General features: G+C 40.2%; 2 protein-coding genes across 4 annotated transcripts in view; both read right to left on the reverse strand.

Moving 5' to 3' along the window:
• The window catches only part of tsnare1 (T-SNARE Domain Containing 1), a 242,440-nt gene that overhangs the window by 194,841 nt on the left and 25,610 nt on the right, over nucleotides 1-21,989 (reverse strand). For all 3 annotated transcript variants that reach the window (XR_004898681.1, XR_004898680.1, XM_031322750.2), the window contains exon 2: nucleotides 1,031-1,152. Coding sequence is in view for 1 of the 3 variants with exons in the window: in XM_031322750.2 (XP_031178610.1) it covers nucleotides 1,031-1,115 (85 nt within the window). In the remaining 2 variants the exon portion in view is untranslated. The remainder of the gene's footprint in view (nucleotides 1-1,030; nucleotides 1,153-21,989) is intronic.
• On the reverse strand, nucleotides 12,029-13,008 carry LOC118496191 (general transcription factor II-I repeat domain-containing protein 2B-like). Its single transcript, XM_036006814.1, has 2 exons — nucleotides 12,311-13,008; nucleotides 12,029-12,126 (listed from the first exon to the last, which is right to left on the reverse strand). The coding sequence occupies exons 1-2, from the start codon at nucleotides 12,917-12,919 to the stop codon at nucleotides 12,121-12,123; spliced, it is 615 nt and encodes a 204-aa protein (XP_035862707.1). The 5' UTR covers nucleotides 12,920-13,008; the 3' UTR covers nucleotides 12,029-12,120.

Consider the following 21,989-nt stretch of genomic DNA (forward strand, 5'->3'; position numbering starts at 1 on the left):
CTGTCAACAAAAACAAGATGTACAAGAACGAGATTCAAGTGCAGTCATCACCCTTTTTGAATTGTTACTAATGTTATAAGAAAGTACCAACATTTTTTTACTTTATAATTACAGCTGGTTACACTGTTCTTATTGTTACGGTGTAGATGTCATCAGTGAGGTGGGAGCTACGGGTAGCCTTTTATTCAGATATCCTGCCAAATCCTTGGTCAGTGGCTCTCAGCGTCGTTGTATGTATTTGTATAGTCACAGCGTGTACAAATAACAAGGTCACATGAGACACAGCCATCTTCTAACCGTATATAAACTGGGAACTATATTCTCAGAAAGGCGAAGCATTGCTACTCTCTGCTCGGGGCTTCTCTGCTGCAAAGCATATCACTCCGCCCAAGTAGCAGAAGTAGCACTGCTTCGCCTTTCTGAAAATATAGTTCCCAGTATGTATACGGTTAGAAGATGGCTGTGTCTCATGTGACCTTGTTATTTGTACACGCTGTGACTATACAAATCACAACATGTAAATAGGAAAATGTTGGCTTTATTTTGTCACTTATTGGGAGCAGTAGGCTAGTTGGAACTGGTTACCTTCAGGATCCGTGCTAGGCTAAGCTACCGGTGGAGCCGTTGGACAGAGTTACAACACGCACGGAGATGAGAAGGGTAAGTATGGACTTATCTAACTCTGGGGGTTACAGTCAATAAGCTGAAGTCCCAATAAGTCGGCGTGTTCCTTTAAAGAAACTAAATATATGTGTCCAAATCGTTCTGTTACAGAAAAAGAGAAGTTGCAGATATAATTAAAACCCCTAAACTGCCATGACATAATTCTCCCTCACAAGTGTATGTAAACCTTACACAACAACTGAATGCACTGTAGAGGGTGGTAAAGAAAAAAATCATCTTGGCAATTGTCTTGTTTTTAAAGTGATGACCTTTGATTGTTGTAAAATGCTGCATGTAGGACCTTTTTAAAAGGCATCATAAAATGACATTTTCATGAAATCATAAGGGAATCAATATTTGTCCTTACCTACTGGCTGGTAGCCCTGCCTCGTAGGACCTCCAAATGGGTTGCGACTACCAAAAGAGCCTCCGTCAATGGACCCATACGACATTCTGCCTGATGGTTGGTGGCGTGTCAGCTGTATGTGCCTAGTGAAGGAACAATAACAAGAATCCAATCAACAAAACTATTTATTTCCACTTTGCTCCAGCTTAAAATTAATGCACTCACAGCACTGACAGTAAGTGAAGAAAGTAAGTGTGATTTGTACAATGTCTTTGTAGACATAATCCCTGTACAGATAACATTACTAGAGGAGGGCTGGTCCACTTCTTACCAATCGCAGCATGCCAAAATTGATGTATGTAAAATCTTTATCACCCACATTCTAACACATAAATCTGGGTGAAGCTTGAATTTCTAGCTAAAGATATTTTAGGGGGAGCCACCACATCTTCTATTCTGTGAAAAACAAGCAAACATGCCACAAAATATACTTCTCTTTAAGCCTCTAAAACAATGACTGTACCAAGAGACATAGCACATAAACCTTAAGCCAATGTATCATCTTTTGAAAAATAGATATAATAATATTTCAGACTTCAATTCAATCCAGGGTTGTCTGAGTTAGCATCTATTAGGTAGTAAAGTGCTGACACACCAAGCTCTGTTGCGACCCATCGACCCCCGGCGTCAGCCTTTTTTCAGAATGGGCGTTGGCCATGTCGGTGAGAGGGATCACTCTGATTGGCTGTTCAGCTTAAGTGAAGTGCACAGAAGAAAAACAGTAGTGAGGAAAGTAACCAAATGACTGAAGTCAAGAGGGCACTAGTCTGGAACGACGACAATTCATTCAACTGATAATCGCCATGCCTTAAAAAACTTTGGTTTCTGGAAACAAAAAGAAAAGAATTTCAGCTAGCCATCTAGACGCTGAAAATGTAGATGGTGCAACAAGGCAGGCCTGCTTGGTTTTTTCGGGGAATGATTGTAAAGATTTACAAAGAATATGTTTAGGGCATTTCCTCTCTAACTGGGAGGTTTTGGGACTGATTGGCAGGGATTTGCTATGGACGAAGTACACACGGAGATACACTGGTAAGAGCTGATGAGGGTTAACCATGTATCAGCTGATTTAAATAGCTCATGTTGCAGAATTGTAGCAACAGTTAACTTCAATTAATATTGTATGTAGCGTCTTCTTTTGCGGGGTGCAAATATTCCACCAAAACAAGTTCCTTCCCGAGACTATTCTGCAGAGCCACCGCCTCTGCGTCCAGAGCTTAGCGCCGTCCAAGACGATTGTGATTGGTCAATTGTGAACAAATCATTGTGAACGAATGCAAACAACCCAAAGCATTTTTTCTCCTATCCCAGAATGTATCTGTGCTGTGGCCAGCCTTACTCCACAGCGCTGTGGAGATAGAGCTGGCAATGCAAGACTAAGAGGGCACACACCGTAGGCTCTTCTCTATTTTCAACTTCATCACATCTGACGAATCTAATACACGATAGGGGCTGTCAAAACTGGCCAAAATGCAGTTAAATGTTCCTTCGGTTAAAACTATTGGAATATCTATTTTTGCACATTATATCCATGAGAGGGCAAACATACAAGGTACATAAGTACTTGTATACTATTTATTTTAACATAAACATGTCTTTTAAAAGATCTACATGCCTACACATAACAAAATTAACTAATACAATAATGTCCTATAGTAAAACTTATTTTAAAGACTACCAATTGACTCAATTTACCAGTTAGACAAATACGTTTGTAATTTGGCGTAGCAAGTGCAACAAAACTAACAGGAGAGTGAGGGAGATGTCGAACAAGCCCAGTCTGTACACACACACACACACACACACACACACACACAGCTCAGAGACTATGTCTAATCTGCCAAAAGAAGGGAAATCACATGTGTGGGTGTACCATTGGGTGTGCAGGACCTATTATATGCAGCTGATATGATAGTGGTGTATCTGTAAGCTGAGTCATCTTTTACCTGCCTGTTTCTGGGGCCCTGTTTTGGTTTTTGGTTAAACTAATTCAGGCTAACATCCTGTTATCAGGTTAAAATAATCCTGTTTCTTCTCATTAAGCTAACTTGGTACTTTGAAAGCCAGGGTGCATTTTGACATCTTGGGGTAACTTTATTTTACTTTATTTATACGATGTAACTGGATGCATCCTGTGTAGACACTGATGGTCTGAAACTGCTGCTCTGATAACATGCTACATGTGCCACCCATTCTGTGTAGACTACAGTGGCCTAAACTTCTAGTCATTTTAAAGGGTTGAGCATGACTAGTGTGGAATTAGACATGTCGAGTGTATTAGGAGCAATGTCAAAGTCTTACAATCTAACACATAGTTGTATTTCTGCGAAGGCACTGTTATGTACTGGATGTGTGCGTGGATGACTTGAGGTTTTTCTGTTGTCTCGAACTTGTCTTGGACTCGTTGGCATTTGAACTCTGACTTGTCTCAGACTCGGCCATTCGACTCGCCAAATATTCTAGTTGGTCTCAACCGAGTCCAGCTCTACATGCTTTTTTTCATATTGATGAAGTGCGCTTGTTCAGAAAACAGATAATTGATTGATTAACTGATAATCTCAGTGAGCACTCTGTACTATGGGTTCTTCAAGACAAGTGATAAAATTAAAGAATGGGAACATGTCCATGTTTTTAATGACACCTGTGTTGCTTGTTGTTTGTTACATTTTCCATCTGCAGTCTAGAATGTTCTTGTTACACCAGAATAAAAAGACTCAACATCTAAAATGTGAAGTTGCACTTCAGCTTTATGTGACTTAAGTGAAATTGGTATACTTAAAGTAAATAATATGGCCCAATTTGATCATACAGTGTTGCACTTGCTTTTTGATTATCACATATAATAAAAAAGCAAAATGATCATCTTAAAATAGAAGATATACTGCCTCTCACATCACATAATTTATGAACAGGTAGATAAGTGGTATGGAAGAGGATTTTTTTTCTGTCTCAGTCTTGACTGTCTCTCATTTGGACTTGGTCTTGACTTGGACTTGAACCTCTTTGGACATGGTCTTGACTCAGTCTCGACTAGTCCTGGTCTTGGATTTGTCTTTGACTCGCCAAAGGTGGACTTGACTATAGCCTTGGTTGGAGGCATCAAGCATGCAGGAGCTAAAGTAACCAGGAACCATATTTCGGAGTCATCCTCTTTAGGATGTTAACCCACAACCCACTTACACGAGGAGAGGCAAGGAGGATACAGAACACCCATCTGAATACTGCCGAAAAGGTCAAATCATCATGTGAACATGTGTTTTACCCGCGGGCAGAGACACACAGATGAAACTCTCATCAACAAACCGCTTTCAGCGCTTCAGCATCTCTATCAAAGGTCAAAATATGTAAGTGGTCAAGTGGCCAATGCTGTTTCCCAACCGTGAAAGACAAGCATTCAGACAAGCAGGAGAATGTGATTACACTCCAGAGTCATTGTGCAGCCCATTGTTGTGGTGAAGCCAGTGAATCCGGCCCATAGGACTGGCATGATGGGTAAGAAGCGGGACAGAGGAGCAGCCAGAGATTCAGCGTCCACCCATTACGGGGGGGACAGATTTACTGGGCCATGAGAAGGTTTAATCCGATTAATTTTTCTAGAGAGGAGAGACTAATTACTTTTGGCAGTCCATAAACAATCTTCCCTCTGCTTAAATTCAAGCCCAGTGACCGCGCCTCACATCCTTCTGAAGTGTGGACACGCACCGCCGCCATCTGCATACAAGACGCACACCCATGGATGCACAAGTCTGCACGCAGACACACACACACACGCACATGCACGCACACACACACACACACACACACACACACACACACACACACACACACTTGGATAACCTTACCCTTCACCACTGTGGTAGAATTATAAATTTCCCTGGTTGTTCACTTAGGTCATTTAAGGGTGATGAAACATAAGAAACATAAAAAAGTATATTGCTGTCCCACTACTCATGCACATGATGGCATCATCTCTGCTGATGTCATCAGAGCTTGCCCTGTCCCATCATCAGCATTAGTGGGTAGATCCCAAATCTAATCTGCTAGAATGGTCGGCGTGGTTAGGTTTAGGCATGAAGAGTGGGGATTGGTTAGGGTAAGGGTAAGCATACCAGGGTATGCCAATCAGAGGCAGAATGATATACATGTCTAGCGGATCCGATCGGACGTGTATCGTGGCCCGCCTTGTTTACTCTGGTATTCTTATCCTAGTCTATATCCACAACGTTCCACTTCCGGGATTGCTCCAGTGTTGCCGGAAATTCCGCCAGACGCATGTCTTTTTCACCGATGTCCGTTTCCTTCTGCTTTCTTTGTGTTGGAATTTTAAACTCCGGTGAATTTCTGAGGGCTATGGTTAACTGCTCCTCAGATCTCTGCAGGGTAAATCCAGACAGCTAGCTAGACTATCTGTCCAATCTGAGTTTCTGTTGCACGACTAAAACTACTTTTGAAAGTACACGTTCCACCAAAACAAGTTCCTTCCCGAGGCTTTTTTGCAGTGGCTCCGTGCGGAGCTTAGCGCTGCCCATGAGGATTGTGATTGGTTTAAAGAAATGCCAATAAACCAGAGCATGTTTTTCTCCCATCCCAGAATGTCTGGCAAAGCGAGACTATTCTTACCCTAACCCTAACCAATCCCCACTCCTTAAACCTAACCACGTCCAGTGGATCCGATCTGGCTTTTCCCCATTAGCCTACATGTTAACACGGTTTTAATGCAGTGATTTTGATATGTATTGCTTATTTTCCATGTTTCATGTTTAAACTAGGGCTGTCAAACTATTACTTTTTTCTTAATCGCGATTAATCGCAGAATTTTTATAGTTAATCACGATTAATCGCATGTTTTATCACATGATTAAAATTCTATTATTCTGCATTTCAGAACTGTTTTTAAGTACATATTAACAATGGAAAACAATTCTTACCAGTGTATCTTAATTGGGAATAAAATGAATGCAAAGAAAGTTACTTTATGAACTTGACTTTAAGATTTGTATTTGTTTATTATTTATTTACAGTAAACAAAAAAAAAAGTGTGAATCTGTCATTATTGCACAATTCCTCCAAGTACCTAACTAAAAAACTAAAACACCATGGCAATTAACTGAGATGTAACACTAACACTTTGCTTATACAAACAAAATGGTCCAAAAACCGGATGCCACAGCAGGACATTTGTAACCTTTACATTTTTCGAATAAGGAATGTAACAATTCTCCTGGACAGAAAAGGGGGGTGGGCAATGTCGAACCGTTAAGGCAAGCGAGTGCAAAGTCCAACCAGAGTCAATATAGTGTGCAGTAACTCCTAAATAATTTTGATTACTAACTGACGTCCAGTGATCACCTGTTAATGAGACAGCGTTTGCACTTTGCAGCAGTTCCAGTTGGGCTGCTTTCTCCGTGTCGTACAGGCTGTGTATGCGTGAAACTACTGTCCCCCTCAGCGGTAATGTATAAGACGGGTCAGAACATGCCAACCATAGTCTTTAAGACTCGAGTCTTCTACGATGCTGACAGGTCTGCAGTTAGTTGCCACCCATTTTGCAAGAGCTGTAGTAATTTTTTTGGATTTGGTTTCATCCACAGGTCAGCAAGTAGCACTCTCCAAAATAGTGCTTTGCCTGAGCCTGCTAGCATCAACCTGAGTCACGTTAACTGTACTACTATGCTTAGCTCGTAGGTGGTAGCTCAAGCTTGACGTGCTTCGGTGATATTTTAATTCGGCTTTACACAATGTGCATATGGCTTTTGACTTGTCTACGAGCCGTCCGGGAGTTTTGGAAAATAAAAAGCGCCATTCAGAATTGTGTTTTCTGCTGTCTTTCTCCATCATGCCTGCAGCCTGCAGCAGCAGGATGTGTTACGAGGAAGTATGGCAGCTTGATGATAAGTAAAGGTGCGGCAAAGGGTCAAAATAGTAGCCTAGCCCCAAGAGGCCGTAGATTCTAGTGATTTTAGAACAGCTAAGGGCCGTTGTTAGGCACGACGCGAAGCAGAGTGAAGTGTAAAATAAATTAATAAATGGCGACATGCAATTAATGCAATTAAAAAAAACTGCTGACAGCCCTAATTTAAACACATGAATGCTTGCTTGTTTTTTTACATGGTGAAGTGTTGTAAGATTTGCACAATAAATGAACAATGAAATAAACAGGTGTGCTAGACCAAAAGGTCTGCTGGGAGTCACTGCTCTAGTCTTAAGTGAGCGGACGAGCCAGACAGTTTGTCACACAGAACCATCTGAGAAGCAGTCATTGGACTTTCAAAAAAATACCTGGCAGATGATTGGATAATATATAAAAAGGTAATTTGGACAGCACTCCAATAGATATTTTGTATTGCCACACAGACATTAAGGGCAAGACACCCTTCTTCAGCATGTTTCTCAGAAAATCTCAAACAATACTACACAGATGGTGTTAATTATAATACCCACAACTAGCACATCAACTACATCTGCAGCCACAACCTTCCCATACAGAATAAGGTCAGAATGACAAGAAAAATATGGTGGAAGTGGAAAAATGTTTTCATTAATAAGCATGAATGAAATACAAACATTTTGAAATGAAAAGACAGGGAAATCATCAATTCATTAGAAACAAGCAAATAAAATCTAGTGATTGGATGAACCATGTGTCTATCATGTCCGCCATTTTTGTTTTGAGCGAGCAATCGCGGCCGTCACACACCACTGAAAAAGGCCATGCTAGTTTTTCCCTCGCCAACTTTCTGCCTAACTTTGGATTATTTTTTAGCTACCTTCCCAACAAGCTACACAACATGGTTGGTAGCAGTAGATTCTTTAGATCGTATAAGTTCATATGTTATTACAGATGGTCCAATACAATTTTTTGATTCCTGATACCGATTCCGATACCTGAACTTGCGTATTGGCCGATACCATGTACTGAACCGATAGCAGTGTGCCATGAATTTTATTATGATTTAACAGCTATATACTACTATCCCTGTATGGATGAGATATGATTTATATATTTGTTTTTAGGTTAAACTCTTTGTGAAACATGAACAAACACAAATAATGAACGCCATAGATCTTTGTTTTATTATCCAATTTGACAGTGAGTCATGATGGCCAAAAGAACATAAACTACTTTAACGTAGATTTTCTTCTGGGCTAAATTATGTGGTATTGAATCAGTGCATAAACTCCAGTACTTTCCGATACCGATACCAGCATTTTCTGTATAGGAGACTTTTTTGACACTGGTATCGGAATATCTCTATATGTTACCAATATCTCCAAATCTGTGCTTGCTACAGCCCCTAAAAGGCAAAAAGACGGCCAGCGGTCAGAATGGAGTTGAAGCTTAAATTTTACAGCACACCAAAAAAAAAAAAGAAATACCACTGTTGGATGGAGACAGTCCTCACTTCTAAAGGAAAAAAGGCCCTTACACTGGTAAACAGAGTATAAGCGAGGTGGAGCGGTGCGCACCCCTGTGTGACACTGCGGGACACAGAACGCTCGTGAATACAGGCCTGGCAGAGCAAAGTGACTGAAACCACAGCTACTCCGCACCCCCACTGGTTTTCATTCAGTCCCCCACTCCTTTCACAGCTGTCATTATCAGCAACACAGGGCTTAGCTTAGCCAGAGCAGGCAGCTGAGCAGAAATAAGCCTATAGCCTGGACTCAAATGCTGCATTTATCACAAACAAGCAAGGGCCAACCTGTGTGTGTGTGTGCATGTGTTTGTGGGTGGTGTCGACTAATATGTATTTTGTGAAGGCTGAATTCAATATTTCTAGACGGAATTAACCATTCATTTTGTTATTATTCAATACTAAAATATTTAAACCTGATAAAAACAAGTCCAAATATGTGGTGTTTCCATTAGTGAGAAAGCCTCTAAAAAAGTCAAATTAAATCTCCCCTTCAAAACAAAAAAAAAAAGACTCCAGAGCTGTTGTGCATACTTTGTGCATTTTTACAGCACACACCAGCTGTGACATGTAAACACTGTCATTTGACACGTGTCAGGTAATGACCATAGCACCAAGACTCAGACATGTCATACTACTGGTCAGTGGTGGAATGTAACTAAGTACATTTACTCAAGTACTGCACTTAAGTCCAAATGTTGAGGTACTTGAACTTTACTTGAGTCTTTTTTTTCCATGTCACTTTCTACTTCTACTCTGCTACATTTCAGAGAGAAATATTGGACTTTTTACTCCACTACATTCATCTGTTACAGCTTTAGTTACTAGTTACTTTACACATTAAGATTTCTGAACACAAAACACATGTAGTTTATAAAATGTGATGTTTTATTCTAAATTAAACTAGCCAACAATATAACGTCCTACAAGTCCAGCTGAGATGATTAGACCATTAAACACACAACTGTTTGGATCCTTTACTCTTTCTACAATGGGAGGAGAGTTCTTTTATTTTTAATACTTTAACTACATTTTCCTGATGATACTTTTACTTAAGTAGCATTTTCAATGCAGGACTTTTACTTGTAACTGAGTATTTTTACAGTGTGGTATTAGTACTTTTACTTAAGTAAAGGATCTAAATACTTCTTCCTGTACTGCTAATGGTTAAGGTTCAGTAGTACAGGCATTGTGCAACATGACCCCACACAAATTGCAACAGAAACTCTTTCAACTGATCTAGTCTCATAAAATCTTCCTCTATAACAGGAGAGGGCAACCTTTTTGACATCAAGGGCCATATCAGTTTTGATAACTTCTTTTGCAGCCGTGATGTGTTTTTTTTTTTGTTGCCGCAGAGCTGAGCACACACAGACACTTTTATTTACCTAGGGACCGTTAGGTATTTATGGAATAGATCACCGGAGGAAAATAGGGGAGGGTCATGTCTTTTTATTCTTTGTTGAGGGGAGGGTCATCCAATTTTTTTTAATTCTAGGGGGGAGGGTCACCCAACTTTTTTATTCATCAGAACAGCAACATTTCAAAGTGGCTTGTTTGTTGCATATTTATCCATGTAGCTCTCTCAGTCTCGGCCCCTATCGCTAGCAGATGGGTCCCTCCCTATTTAGTCAGCTAGACAATTTGAACTGTGGCTTTAGAGACCGTGGGATTTCCCAAACTGAATAAATCCCGCTCGCACATATAAACACAAAACTGCTTTGCTAGCTCCATCGTGTTGTAACTAAGACATCTGATGAAAAAATAATGTTATTCATTAGCATGATTGCCGTACTGTTTAGTTCAAAAACATCCAAAACACCGTACGAAAACATAACGGACCAGACGCAAGCTTTTATTTTGAAAAGTCAAAGCTTGCGGCCTGCACCAAGCCAGGAGGGCATGAGACGGGAGGTCTCCAGGCTGCAGCCATACCCGACTCAAATATCCTTTCGGTCCCGGTGATATTATATATATATATATATACACATACATACACATATACACATACATACATACACATATATATATATATATATATATATATATATATATATACATTGACACTCGTCTGAGAAATGGAGTTTTGGATAATGTTCAGCTTTGGCAGCTTTAGCTATATGCTAAAATATACAATGTCTGAGAAAGCCTAGTGACAAGTCCATAGCAACCTGTGTTGAATTTGTTATTATCCAGTGTGCTTTGCTGAATGGTCTCAATGTTTTATTGTTTTATTTCATGTGAATACTAGTTTACTAGAGGAGTAACTCAGTATTTGAAGTAATGCAGTAATGTAGGAAGTGTGCATTTAGTTTCCATGCTTAGTGTGATTCCACAACAATGTTAGTGAGTAAATCTACTGAAATGGCCACCATACCATAACAGAGGAGTGTGATGTGTAAGATGAGAATGCAGAGGTTTAGTCACATATGTCATGGCTGTAAAATAAACAATGGCTATCTGTATGTCTTTGCCAAGCGTGAACCAGTACAGAATGTATCAATAAATTGTTGGGGAGGGTCATCCAAAATATATTGCTGGTGAAGGGAGGGTCAGGTCTATTTTGACTGAAGATCCCAAACTCCTCCGGTGGCCCCTGAAATAAATAACGAACAGTTCCCTGGGGGTAAGACCACAACAAAAGAGGGAGCCCAGAGGTTGGATTTTAACTCAAATGTGGATTTATTAACCAAATTAAATTAACCAAACAAACAAAGAGTGTGAGATGGGACCAAGTCAGTCGTCAGTAATGCATGGATGCTGTATGTTTGCAATGTGTCTGAGTGCTGTGTTGCAAAGTAAGAATGGCCCCTCTCAAGGGAAGAGGAAGCAGCCCTTTTATTTGGACACCTGCACACAGGTGCAGCTCATCAGCTCTTTAGCTCCTGAGGCCTCCTGACACACCTGTAGACAAGACAGACAGAAAACGAGCAGAAGGCCGTCACACTATTGTTATGTGCTATGTTTACACGTGGCCGGCTATTTTCATAAATGGACATTTTAACTTCTCCGTTTTCAAAAATAACATTGTGCACAGCTGTCAGTTTTCAGAAAAGTGTTTGTTTACACATACCCCTGTATATATATGCCGTCAATAGCATGCCAAACCTGTAGGTGGCAGTGTAACGAGAAGCTCAAGCCCACGTCAGCCAATCAGAATCCCGAAAATAGCAACAACAGCAACGAATCACTTCCTCTCTCTTCTCTTCCTCACTTCCTCGGCTGCCTTAACCTCCGTTTGTCTCAGTTTACATGCAAACGTGCAAACAAAGTTTTCCCAAATCTCCACTCTGGCCGGAGTTTTTAGAAAGACTCGTTTTCAGAGTTGAATTCTCCGTTTGCGTGTAAACAAAGGGCACAAACGAAGGGAAATGTCTCCGTTTTTCAAAATAACCATGTATGTGTAAACGGGGTAACGGTTATATTTAATTTGTTTTTTTGTTAATGCCTCTAATGCTGACGTTTAAAGTAAAGCACTAATTTACCTTGATCTTTTGTAGCCTAGCTGTATCTCACGCCTGCACGCGCCAGCTCTCTTGTGAGATGGCTGGAACTGCTTCTCTTTCACTAGACCTCCGATGTTGGATGGCGATGATGATGATGCTACTCGCTGTTGATTTTCCAGGTTTTGGTCTGTCAGTGTTGAGCAGAACCAAGATTTTGCAAGAGTGAGTTTTGAGAAGAATTGCTCACAGCAGTAAGTTGTGCCAAACAAGGACGCAAATCTCAGTGCATGTCTCCTGAAACCAGGACATTCTTCAGCATGCAAATACAGTTTATAAAACTCAAGCAGAGGGAGGTTGTTGTACTTTGCTTTGAGCTCGTCATTGCTTTGCAGCTCAATGATTTCATGTTGCAGGTTGTCAGGCACGTCAGCTGGTTCCACATTAAATGGCGTTGTAAAAATGTTGAGTTCCTTTACCTTACTTTTCATGTCCTGAAACCTCTCACCGAAAGCATGAAGGAGTTTAGCGCACTCAGCTGCATATTCAGATGTTACAGCAGGCTTCTGTTCTTGCAAAGTAGGAAAATGCACGCTGTTGCCCTTTACCAGTTGCATTTGCCACAGCTTTAATTTAGCTTCAAATGATTTCACATTGGAGACCCGAGCGCTGACTAGCTGGTTGGGACCTTGGAGCTTGACATTCAGCTCAGAAAGGTGTTTGGTAATGTCCACCATGAATGCCAAATCACACAGCCACTTGCCATCACTGAGTTCATTAACAGGCTTGCCCTTCATATCCATGAATTGTTTTACTTCTTCCCTCAATTTGTGAAACCGTGCGACCATCTCTCCACGACTCAGCCATCGAATCTCCCAATGGTACACCAGATCTCCATATTCCGACTCAAGCTCACTCAAAAGTTCCTTGAACTGGCGGCTATTCAGCCCTCTACTTTTGATAAAATTGATCGTGGAAACGACGGTCGACATTACATTACTGAGATTCAGGGAATGTGCGCACAAATTCTCTTGATGTATGATACAGTGGCACACAATTAACTCACTAGGATCAATATTTTGATGGCTCAATTCTCTTCGGATAAATGTGGTTAATCCCCTTTGACCGCCAACCATGGCTGGGGCTCCATCCGTCGCAAGGTTACTTAACTTTTCAAATGGAAGTTCAAACTGGTTCATAGCTGACATAACTTGCCCAAACAAATCCTCACCTTTAGTAGTGCCTGCATGGCTTGCAGTGAAAGCAAGTCCTCCGTTGTTCAAACTCCGAAGTAATCCCACGCACAAAAATGGCTAATTGGGCAGTATTTGTAATGTGTGTTGTTTCATCACAGGCTAGCGGAAAAAAACTCAAAATTCTGTGTTGTGTCCTTCAGTGTTTTTTCAATATCCACTGCCATATCTGTAATCTGATCGGCGACAGTTCTTCACGATAAACTCACGCTTTGGAACAATGGCACTTTGTCAGATGCAAGCAGTTCTGCTGTAGCAACAAGGCACTCCTTCACAAATTCCCCATCCGAATGAGGTTTCAGCTCCTTGGCGATTAGCTCACTCACCACATAACTTGCAAGCACAACGTTATCTCTGTCCAAATTCGGTCTGGTGAAAGCTGCCTGTTGGGCACACAAACTTCGCCGAAGTGTGTTTATTTTATCTCGGTGTACCTGCCCTTGCAACTCACTTAGCCTAGCATGTTTAGTATTGTAATGACGTTCCAGGTTGGCCTTTTTCAGTACAGCAAGCGACTCTCCACACACAAGGCAAACTGGCTTTCCCCTCACTTCAACGAAGAAGTATTCTTCGGTCCATATTTCCTGGAAAACACGACATTCATTATCCACCTTTCTCTTCTTGACGGATGCCATGCTATGGGCTATGCCCATGTTAAATGGAAAATAGGGTCCAAGCTGAAAAATACCAAAATACCTTCATTTATGCCAATTAACACATATTTAATAAGATAATAGCTAATTTGCATAATTCAAGTAAAAGTTCAGAATACTTGTAATACAAAGAACTATTGTCTATGCAAATAATCAAATGGGGAAGTTTCATACTGATATGTGTTAGTTAAAATATTTGCCCTATTCACCTGTGGTGTCTCCCCTTAAAGCTTTAGTGCGTAACCGTTTGATATTAATAAACGTCCGTTACATTCAAGCCATTGCCAAATGAGTTGCTACAAAGCTAATTAAGACTATCAGCTTCACAAAACTCTCTCTGTATTTCTCAGTATGACTATGTTCAGAAAATTGTGGCGTCCGGTGACTTAACCGTGCAGAAACTCGAGTGAAGATAATGACCTCTTCTTAAGAGTTCATCGTTTTTTTAATCCTCCGTGTCCTCCTTGGCTACTAGCAACTGTGTGGAGGAGGAATGGGAGTGGTGTGCAATCATGGAAGGCTTGTATCATGTGGACGCACCGACAGTTTGTTGTCATTACTTAGAATTCCTCATGGGGGAGACAGAAACTACACACTATAGCTTTAACATGGGCTGCAATGGGAAATTGTGGCATCACCTGATTTCAGTGTTTTTCAATTCTTTCCACCACTTGGATCTCTTACGACTTTTTATATGTTTTAGAGACTTTTATGAGTAACTAGAAAATGCATTTCCTGCAGAAAATGCTTGTGAATGCTGAAAAGCTAAATTGCTAAAGCTAAACTAGATTGCTGGCTTCAATGCGTAAGAAGAAGGTAAAGCAGTGAGAATAGAAAACGGTGAAGTTGTAGGAAAATGTGCAAAAGTGGAAATGGTTCTAATTAATATGAATGTCTTTAAAAAGTTGAATAATACTAACATTGTATGAAAGTTTTAGTAAAAGCCAGTGCTTAACTGAATTGCCGCCTTTAATTTTAAACGTCCAGTGTATAACGTTTTTAGTTGTCCATTATCAAAATCTGTGTTGCCCGTTCACAAACTTGTCCTTTTTCATGAATATTTACCACCACCATCAATTCCAAGTATTCCTTTTGGCTTGAAATTTTACATTTGCATTTGCATGAACTGGGGTAGACGCTCCATATTCATGCACCATCTTGAAGGTGCTGCTAATGCTGCTAATGGGTATCGTAGCTTCCCGGCCCCGGCAAGTTTGAAGAAGGAAACATGGAGGACCACACGTACAGAAACAGAAAAACAGAAAAAGAAAAAGGATATTGAAAAGAGCAAGAGACCGACGTCATCAGAAAAAAGCGTGAAGGCTACCGTAGCTGTAATACGTACTTTGAACTGCGTGGCGCGAGAGAGTTGATTGCGATATATGATCTCAACGCTAGATGGGAGAAATTCCCACAGATTGGACCTTTAATGAATATGTATTCAATATTTTCCAAAAGTAAGAATAGAATTTACAAGTTGTATGAAACTCTAAATGAATGAAAGATATGGAACATTTTAATGTTTGAATGCAGACAGAGAAAGAGAGGCAGGCAGACGGACAGACAGACAGTGGCGGTTTCTCTAGGTGGCCAAAGGAAGCCTGGCCTCCCTATAAAAATATAAAACATAATTTAACATTTAAATTAAGTTAAATTATGTTTTATATTTTTAATCGTAGGAATTATAAATTTACAGTTGTGTCTTTTACTGATTTTGCAATTTCCCTTATCAAAACATTCCATTATCATTTTCTTCTATAGCTGGTAGAGCGAAACAGCGGCCCTCTGCCACTGCGTGCGTAGTGCAGTCCTGTCTGTGCTCTGTGTAGTGGCCAGTAAAATGCTACCAACGCTCAAAGGAGGCCAGCTTTTCCTGGCATCCCTTAGAGAAAAAATTAACATTTTCAGCCAATCGGATTGAGGCTAGGTTTGACCGAGCTCAACATTGAATGGTCAATTCATCGTAAAAAAAACAATTGGACTCACACGTGTCTATAGTCAGCACCGCGGACAGCGATCCATCTGGCGGAGTCAGGTTAGGTTCCCTTGCTTACCCAGTCAAAAACCTTAAACTGCATGATTTGTGCTCAGGACTGGATTAAGCTAAATAACATTGCCGTGGATGATAAGAAGATGGTATCTTGTTGCCTTGAGGCAACTAATTCAAACACTATAAGGCCTACTGCTTAAATGAGAAGATTTTAAGACAATTTTCCAAGGCTTCCCACCCTAGTGATGTCATCACCCACTAAGTCATGCAATACTCACTTGCCATTCAACATTCCACATAGCTATCAATCGTAAGCTATTTGTCGATATAAACAGACTAGACTATCGGATAAATCAATATATGAAGCACGAGACTTAAGTCCACTGATGCTTTTCCGTGAAGAGAGAAAAAACAAATGATCTGTGTGGAGCAATGACGAGACCTCAAATAAATACATGAAAAAAATATAAATGTCATATTTCCATCATGTTTTCACTCTCTTCAATGGTTTAATGGCACAGACTGGGGGAATTAGGACCATCACCTGTTTATCTTGATGAACCAACTCTACTAATATTCACATAACAGTAGTGGACGGAAACACACATTCATTTGCATTTTCTTTAACTGTTTTTTTAAGCAGGTTTGCTAAAATGTGTGCTACATTTGGATGACTTACATGCTTTAATGTTAACAAAAAAAAACATTTTCATACTGTCTATGCTATATCACCTGTATTCACCCTTTGTCTGAAGCGTCCCATTTTAGCGCCTGCTCTGATTGGTCAGTGTTTTTGCAGCTGTTGCAGCGTCTTTGCAGCTGAGTTAAACTGCACTTTCAACCCGTTCAACTGTAATTATCACGACAATCACTGCCTCTATACAAACAAACTTCACAACCACACATCCAGCGAGCATATTGTATACACTGTATATTTAACAAGCTTGCTGAATTTAAAATCTTATCAATATGGCACTTGCACTAGGGATTCCTTGGCCCTAAATATTACATTTGTTAGGACAGAACTGGGCAAAACTGCATTCTAATGTTATGCTCCATATAAATGGAATAACCTGCAGAGTCTAATAAAATTGAACAGCCTGATTCCATTTAATCACTTGAAATGTCTTCTTTATGTCTGTGTGTTAAATGTGTAAATGTATTCTGAATGTAGATTTGACTAACTTTGAGTTGTTTAACACTCTGTAATTGTTTGATGTGTGTACTGTGTATTGGAACTGTATATTGTATATTAATTACTATGTTCAGTGATTTTATATGTACTGTAATTTTATATGGCATGTAATCAGGACGTCATTGTAAATGAGAGCTTGCTCTAAATTGGCTCTCCCTGAATAAATAAAGGTGATATATATTATTCGAAATCTGGGAGAAAAACGTTGGTTTAAGGGGAGATTTTTGTTTTGGCCATATAAGCCTAAATTTAGTGCCCTCTGGTACATTCTAATACCACCATAATATACACTTATCTTAATTATTGCATATTTTAATGAGTTTGCCTACCTGATTGTAAATGTTGTGAATTATTGTAAAGGACAATTAGGCTTTTTTTTTGCCCACAGTTTGCAAATAGCTATTTATATTTCAAAAGTCGCCTATTCCTGACTGATCAAAACTTTTGTAATAAGAATCATTACCTTATAAGCACCCCCTGCACCTTTACTTCGGACCCAAACGAGTGCTCAAAGTAGGCTACATACCGTTACTGTACATACAGTGGATTGCAGACCTTGAGCCTGAGCATGCACGTCACTAAATAATAATAATTCCATGCAACATATGTTTTTTATTATTAATATAACCTAAGATGTTGAGAAATATCAGCTAACATCACCATATGTCTTCTGGTTTTCATATTAAACATGTTCCTTGGTCTCTTGTGCTCCGCGAAGATCCACTCTACAGTCTTCTATTAGTTTAATTTTCATGTTAAAACTTGAGAGCAGAGGATATTAATGATCGTGTGAATCACACTCATAATTCTGCAGCAGCACTGTGCACACATAGCCATTGATGGAAGTTTAACGCCTCTGTCCGTCAAGGGAGAAAGTCAAATGCAAACCACGGATAGGGTTAGTACATAACTTTTTTCCTAAATAGCAACCTTTTCTAAAATACTGCTGGTTTTGTGATGCTGGCAATTCTAATCTGATGCCTGCAGTGTACAACAGAAGCATCAAACGAGGCGCGTCAACTGTCACTTTCAGTGCGTTTTCAGTGCCGTCATCAGCGTGAGAAATACAAGGTGTGGCATGTGTGAACTGGTTGAAATGCGTGTTTCTCACGGTGAATGTGTGAGGCTTGAGAGCCCTGTGTAAATACTTACAGCAACTATAAGAATGTGGAGGTGGAAAGTATAGTATGAGAAAATAGACTGATAGACATTAAGCTGCAAATTTGTCTAGTTTTTGGTTACACACGTTTTCTGATAGAGCAGGAGAAAAAGAGAGAGGATGGTCTTTTTAGGTACTTTGGATTCTGTGGACACACAAATGTATGTTGGAAAGCCATGAAAAAGTTTATTTTACACAATAAGCAACTTTAAAGGAAAACCTAGGTATTTTTCAACCTGGACCCAATTTTCCATGTTTTTGTGCCTAAGTGACTAATGAGAACAATTTTTGAAATAGGTCCAGGATTGAGCGAGAGTGCTGCAGCCAACAGCCGCAAACTGAGCTGCAATATAATCACACGGAGCAATTGCGCACCGTCAATGCACTTCCACTAAAAGTGCTCATAAGAAAAAAGAGGCTCGTCCAGGATTTGAACCCAGGAACTCTCGCGTTTGTTATGACTCAGCTCCTAGGCCACAACAAATAGGAGACACACTATGATAGTTTTACAAAAACATATGTTATTAAACCACAACACACCAAATTAGACCAAATTAATGGGCACGTACCATAAGTGTGCATGAGTGATGGATGTGTGTTTGTGAGTGCAAAGTGATGACAAAGCTTACAGATAAACTAAAGCAACAAAACGACACCAAATCAACGGAAAAAAAGGTGGAGTTGACAAGCAACCAGCAGACAGGCTGAGAGAGCCCAGAGCTGCACTGCAGGCAGGCTTAAATAACCTGGGAACACTAACCCCTATTTTCCACCAGGCGCGGCTGCGCTGCATTCCGGAGGCCCTGCAGCCCTCGCAAGCATCGCGGCCATTCAAGTCAATGTTTGTCCCAGAAGTGTGCTTGAAGCTGCTCTCCGCTCCTCCAAAGATACGCGCCAGGTCTATTTTCAAGTGAGGCATGGAGTTTAACTGCAGGAGTGCTTGAAGTGGAAGGTAGATGCTAGCTGAATAAACACGTGATTGCTCTGTAAAGTATTGTAGAGACAATATAATTGGCGAGTCGGGCAGGCAAGAAGATCCGCTTCTGAGACGCTCCTGGTGTGGTATGGCGCGTTGCGGAGGATGGAACAAATCAGCAGAGCAGACGCGTCTAGTGGAAAACGGCGGTAATGTGTTCCAGGTTACTCAATCCACCTGCAGAGTCAGCAGAGAGAAAGGCCAATCACTCAGCAAACAACACACAGCAGGGGTCTTCACACTAGGGCTGCCACCTCTTAGTCGATTAGTCGACTAATCGGTCGTTTTGGTCGACTAAGATTTCTTTAGTTGATGAGTCATTTTTTATGGTTATTCATGCTTAATTACTCATTTCCAAGAAATTTATGAGCACATTTCTGGTAAGCACAAGATTTAAAGTGGTGCTTTTGCAGGATTAATTGTTGGAGAAACTCAGTTTTACAGATGGTTCATTAACTACATTTATATTGTGCTTTTCTAGTCTGAACCACCTCTCAAAGAGCACAGCTCTGTCGATTACATCAACTAATCGATTAATCGACAAAATCATATAAGTGTTAGTCGACTAAGAATTTCTTTAGTCGAGGACAGCCCTACTTCACACCCTGTGCGATTACATTGCTGCTCAACGGAGGAACCATACTTATATGATCTTCAGGTATACTTTATGTTTTTATTTAGTTTTTGTCCTATAGACGACCTATTAATTGCATTTGCTTTACAATATTGCTGACAATTCTCCAAAGCATACTGTAGGATTTAGATGATTAGCATCCCTACTAGCAGCCGTTGGTGTCTATGCATTTATTATGCAATGAAAATCAACTTGCAGGTGCGTCAGTTTCCTATCATTTCCAAGACAGGAAATATCTTGAGAATATTTTGGTATTTTTCAGGAGGTGTCCTGCAGAGAAGTGAGACATCATGCTGTAATTACAGTGAAAAAAGAACAATTGGCACATTTGATAATTATACTTGCATAGAAATTGACAGGGTCATGTTGTGTCAAGTTTATGCAATTATGAGTTCATAATTTTTGCAGTTCTCTCAAGTGAAATATTTTAGGAATTAACTGCTTCTTATGTACTGTACTTCTCCAACCTGACCTTGTCCATTTTCATTCAATCTGTTTTTTTCTACTTTAAAACCCTTCCAAAAGTTGCTGTTCTGCAGCCAGTAATTCTGAAACCTGTGATCTTTACACATTTCAAGTTGTCAAAATAGTGTCTTCTCACGCCACATAACTGCTACAATAAATATGCAAACGTGTAAATGTGACTCCACAGGAAGTGAAGCAAGTGCAGAACCATTTCAAAGTTTATGACTTACAGTAACTTCTGTTAAAACTTCAGACAAAATAAGATAGCCGTGTCGTTACATTTGTAGTGAATAAAACTCACAAGACTTTCTTTTGTTCAACCTCAAATTCATCTTATTTATTCAGCAGATGCACGGTAAAATATTAATTGTGTATCTGTGTTATGCTATGATTAAGCAATAGGGCTACAGTTACAACAACTCAATCAAAAATTATGAAAAAAGTTTGCAAGAATTTTTTTCATTGATTAGTTTGGTCTAACCCTGATCTAAACCCGAACGGCCGTTTGTTGTTAGACTTCTGTGCTAGTCATGGAATGTCTATAATGAACACCATGTTCGAACGTAAGGATGCACATAAGTGTACCTAGTACGGGTCACCCAGTAGCTCACCTGGTAGAGCCTGTGCCCCATGTACCAAGGACCAGGTTTTGATGCTTTGCTGCATGTCTTCCGCCCTCTCTCAACACCCTTTCCTGTTGGTGGAACGTGTACGTTCAAAAGTTGTTTTAGTCGTGCAACAGAAAACTCAGATTGGACAGATAGTCTAGCTAGCTGTCTGGATTTACCCTGCAGAGATCTGAGGAGCAGTTAACCATAGTCCTCAGAAATCCACTGGAGTTTAAAATTACAACACAAAGAGAGTGTAAGGTAACGGGATATCCGAAAACGGACATCCGAAAAGAGTGAAATCTGGCAGAACGAGCAATCCCGTAAGTGGAACGTTGTGGATATAAACTAACCGATCACCATCTGTTGGCGAGTTGGGTCAGTGGGCTGATTTTTCCTCTTGTAAATTCAGCATACAGAAAATCACTATTATTCGTTATTTTAAAAATCATTCAGCTTTATATTTTGTTCCCCCATGTTTGCTAATGTCTACTACTGTAATTCAACTAGCTAATGCCAATTGTTTGCTTTCTTTGTCAGGTTGTCCTAGAATTGTACCCCCTTCTTTGAATGCTCATTGTACATTTTGTAGTCCAACATCAAAGTTTGCTCCAAAAGTAGCACATTCGTTACAACATAGTTAGTATCCTCCACATGTGGCATATTATGAACATATCTGCCAAAAAATAGCTTTCTGTGACATTGATTCCAAAAGCCTGATAGCTACACATTATATGAAAGCCACATGCCTGCTTGTAGTTTGAGATTAAAGTGAAAGGATGTTTTTCCGATACCACAAAAAGAACCAAGTTATTGCTGGTTTGATTGCAAGCTTTTTGATGTGCCTTCTCAGACATACAGATACACAGCCACATGGCAGATTTGTATGACAGGATCAAAGGGAAGCATGGAAATCAAAAGGCTGTGTGTTTTGAGGCTCAGCCCTCGACAGTAACCTCTTCAAAAAAGAAAAGAAAGATGAACTCAAAACCAGTGTCTTTCTCTCCAATGGGAGAGTGGCTCGGCGTCATCCCCTCTCTTTATTGTCACCTCTCCAGCTGACACAGCCAAACTTAGGAATTGCTCCATGCGTGTTTGTTAAAGCCTTCTCCCCCATCCCCAGTCTGAT

This window comes from Sander lucioperca, chromosome 10 (assembly GCF_008315115.2).
Source record: "Sander lucioperca isolate FBNREF2018 chromosome 10, SLUC_FBN_1.2, whole genome shotgun sequence".
In the NCBI taxonomy this organism is placed as follows: Eukaryota; Metazoa; Chordata; class Actinopteri; order Perciformes; family Percidae; genus Sander; species Sander lucioperca.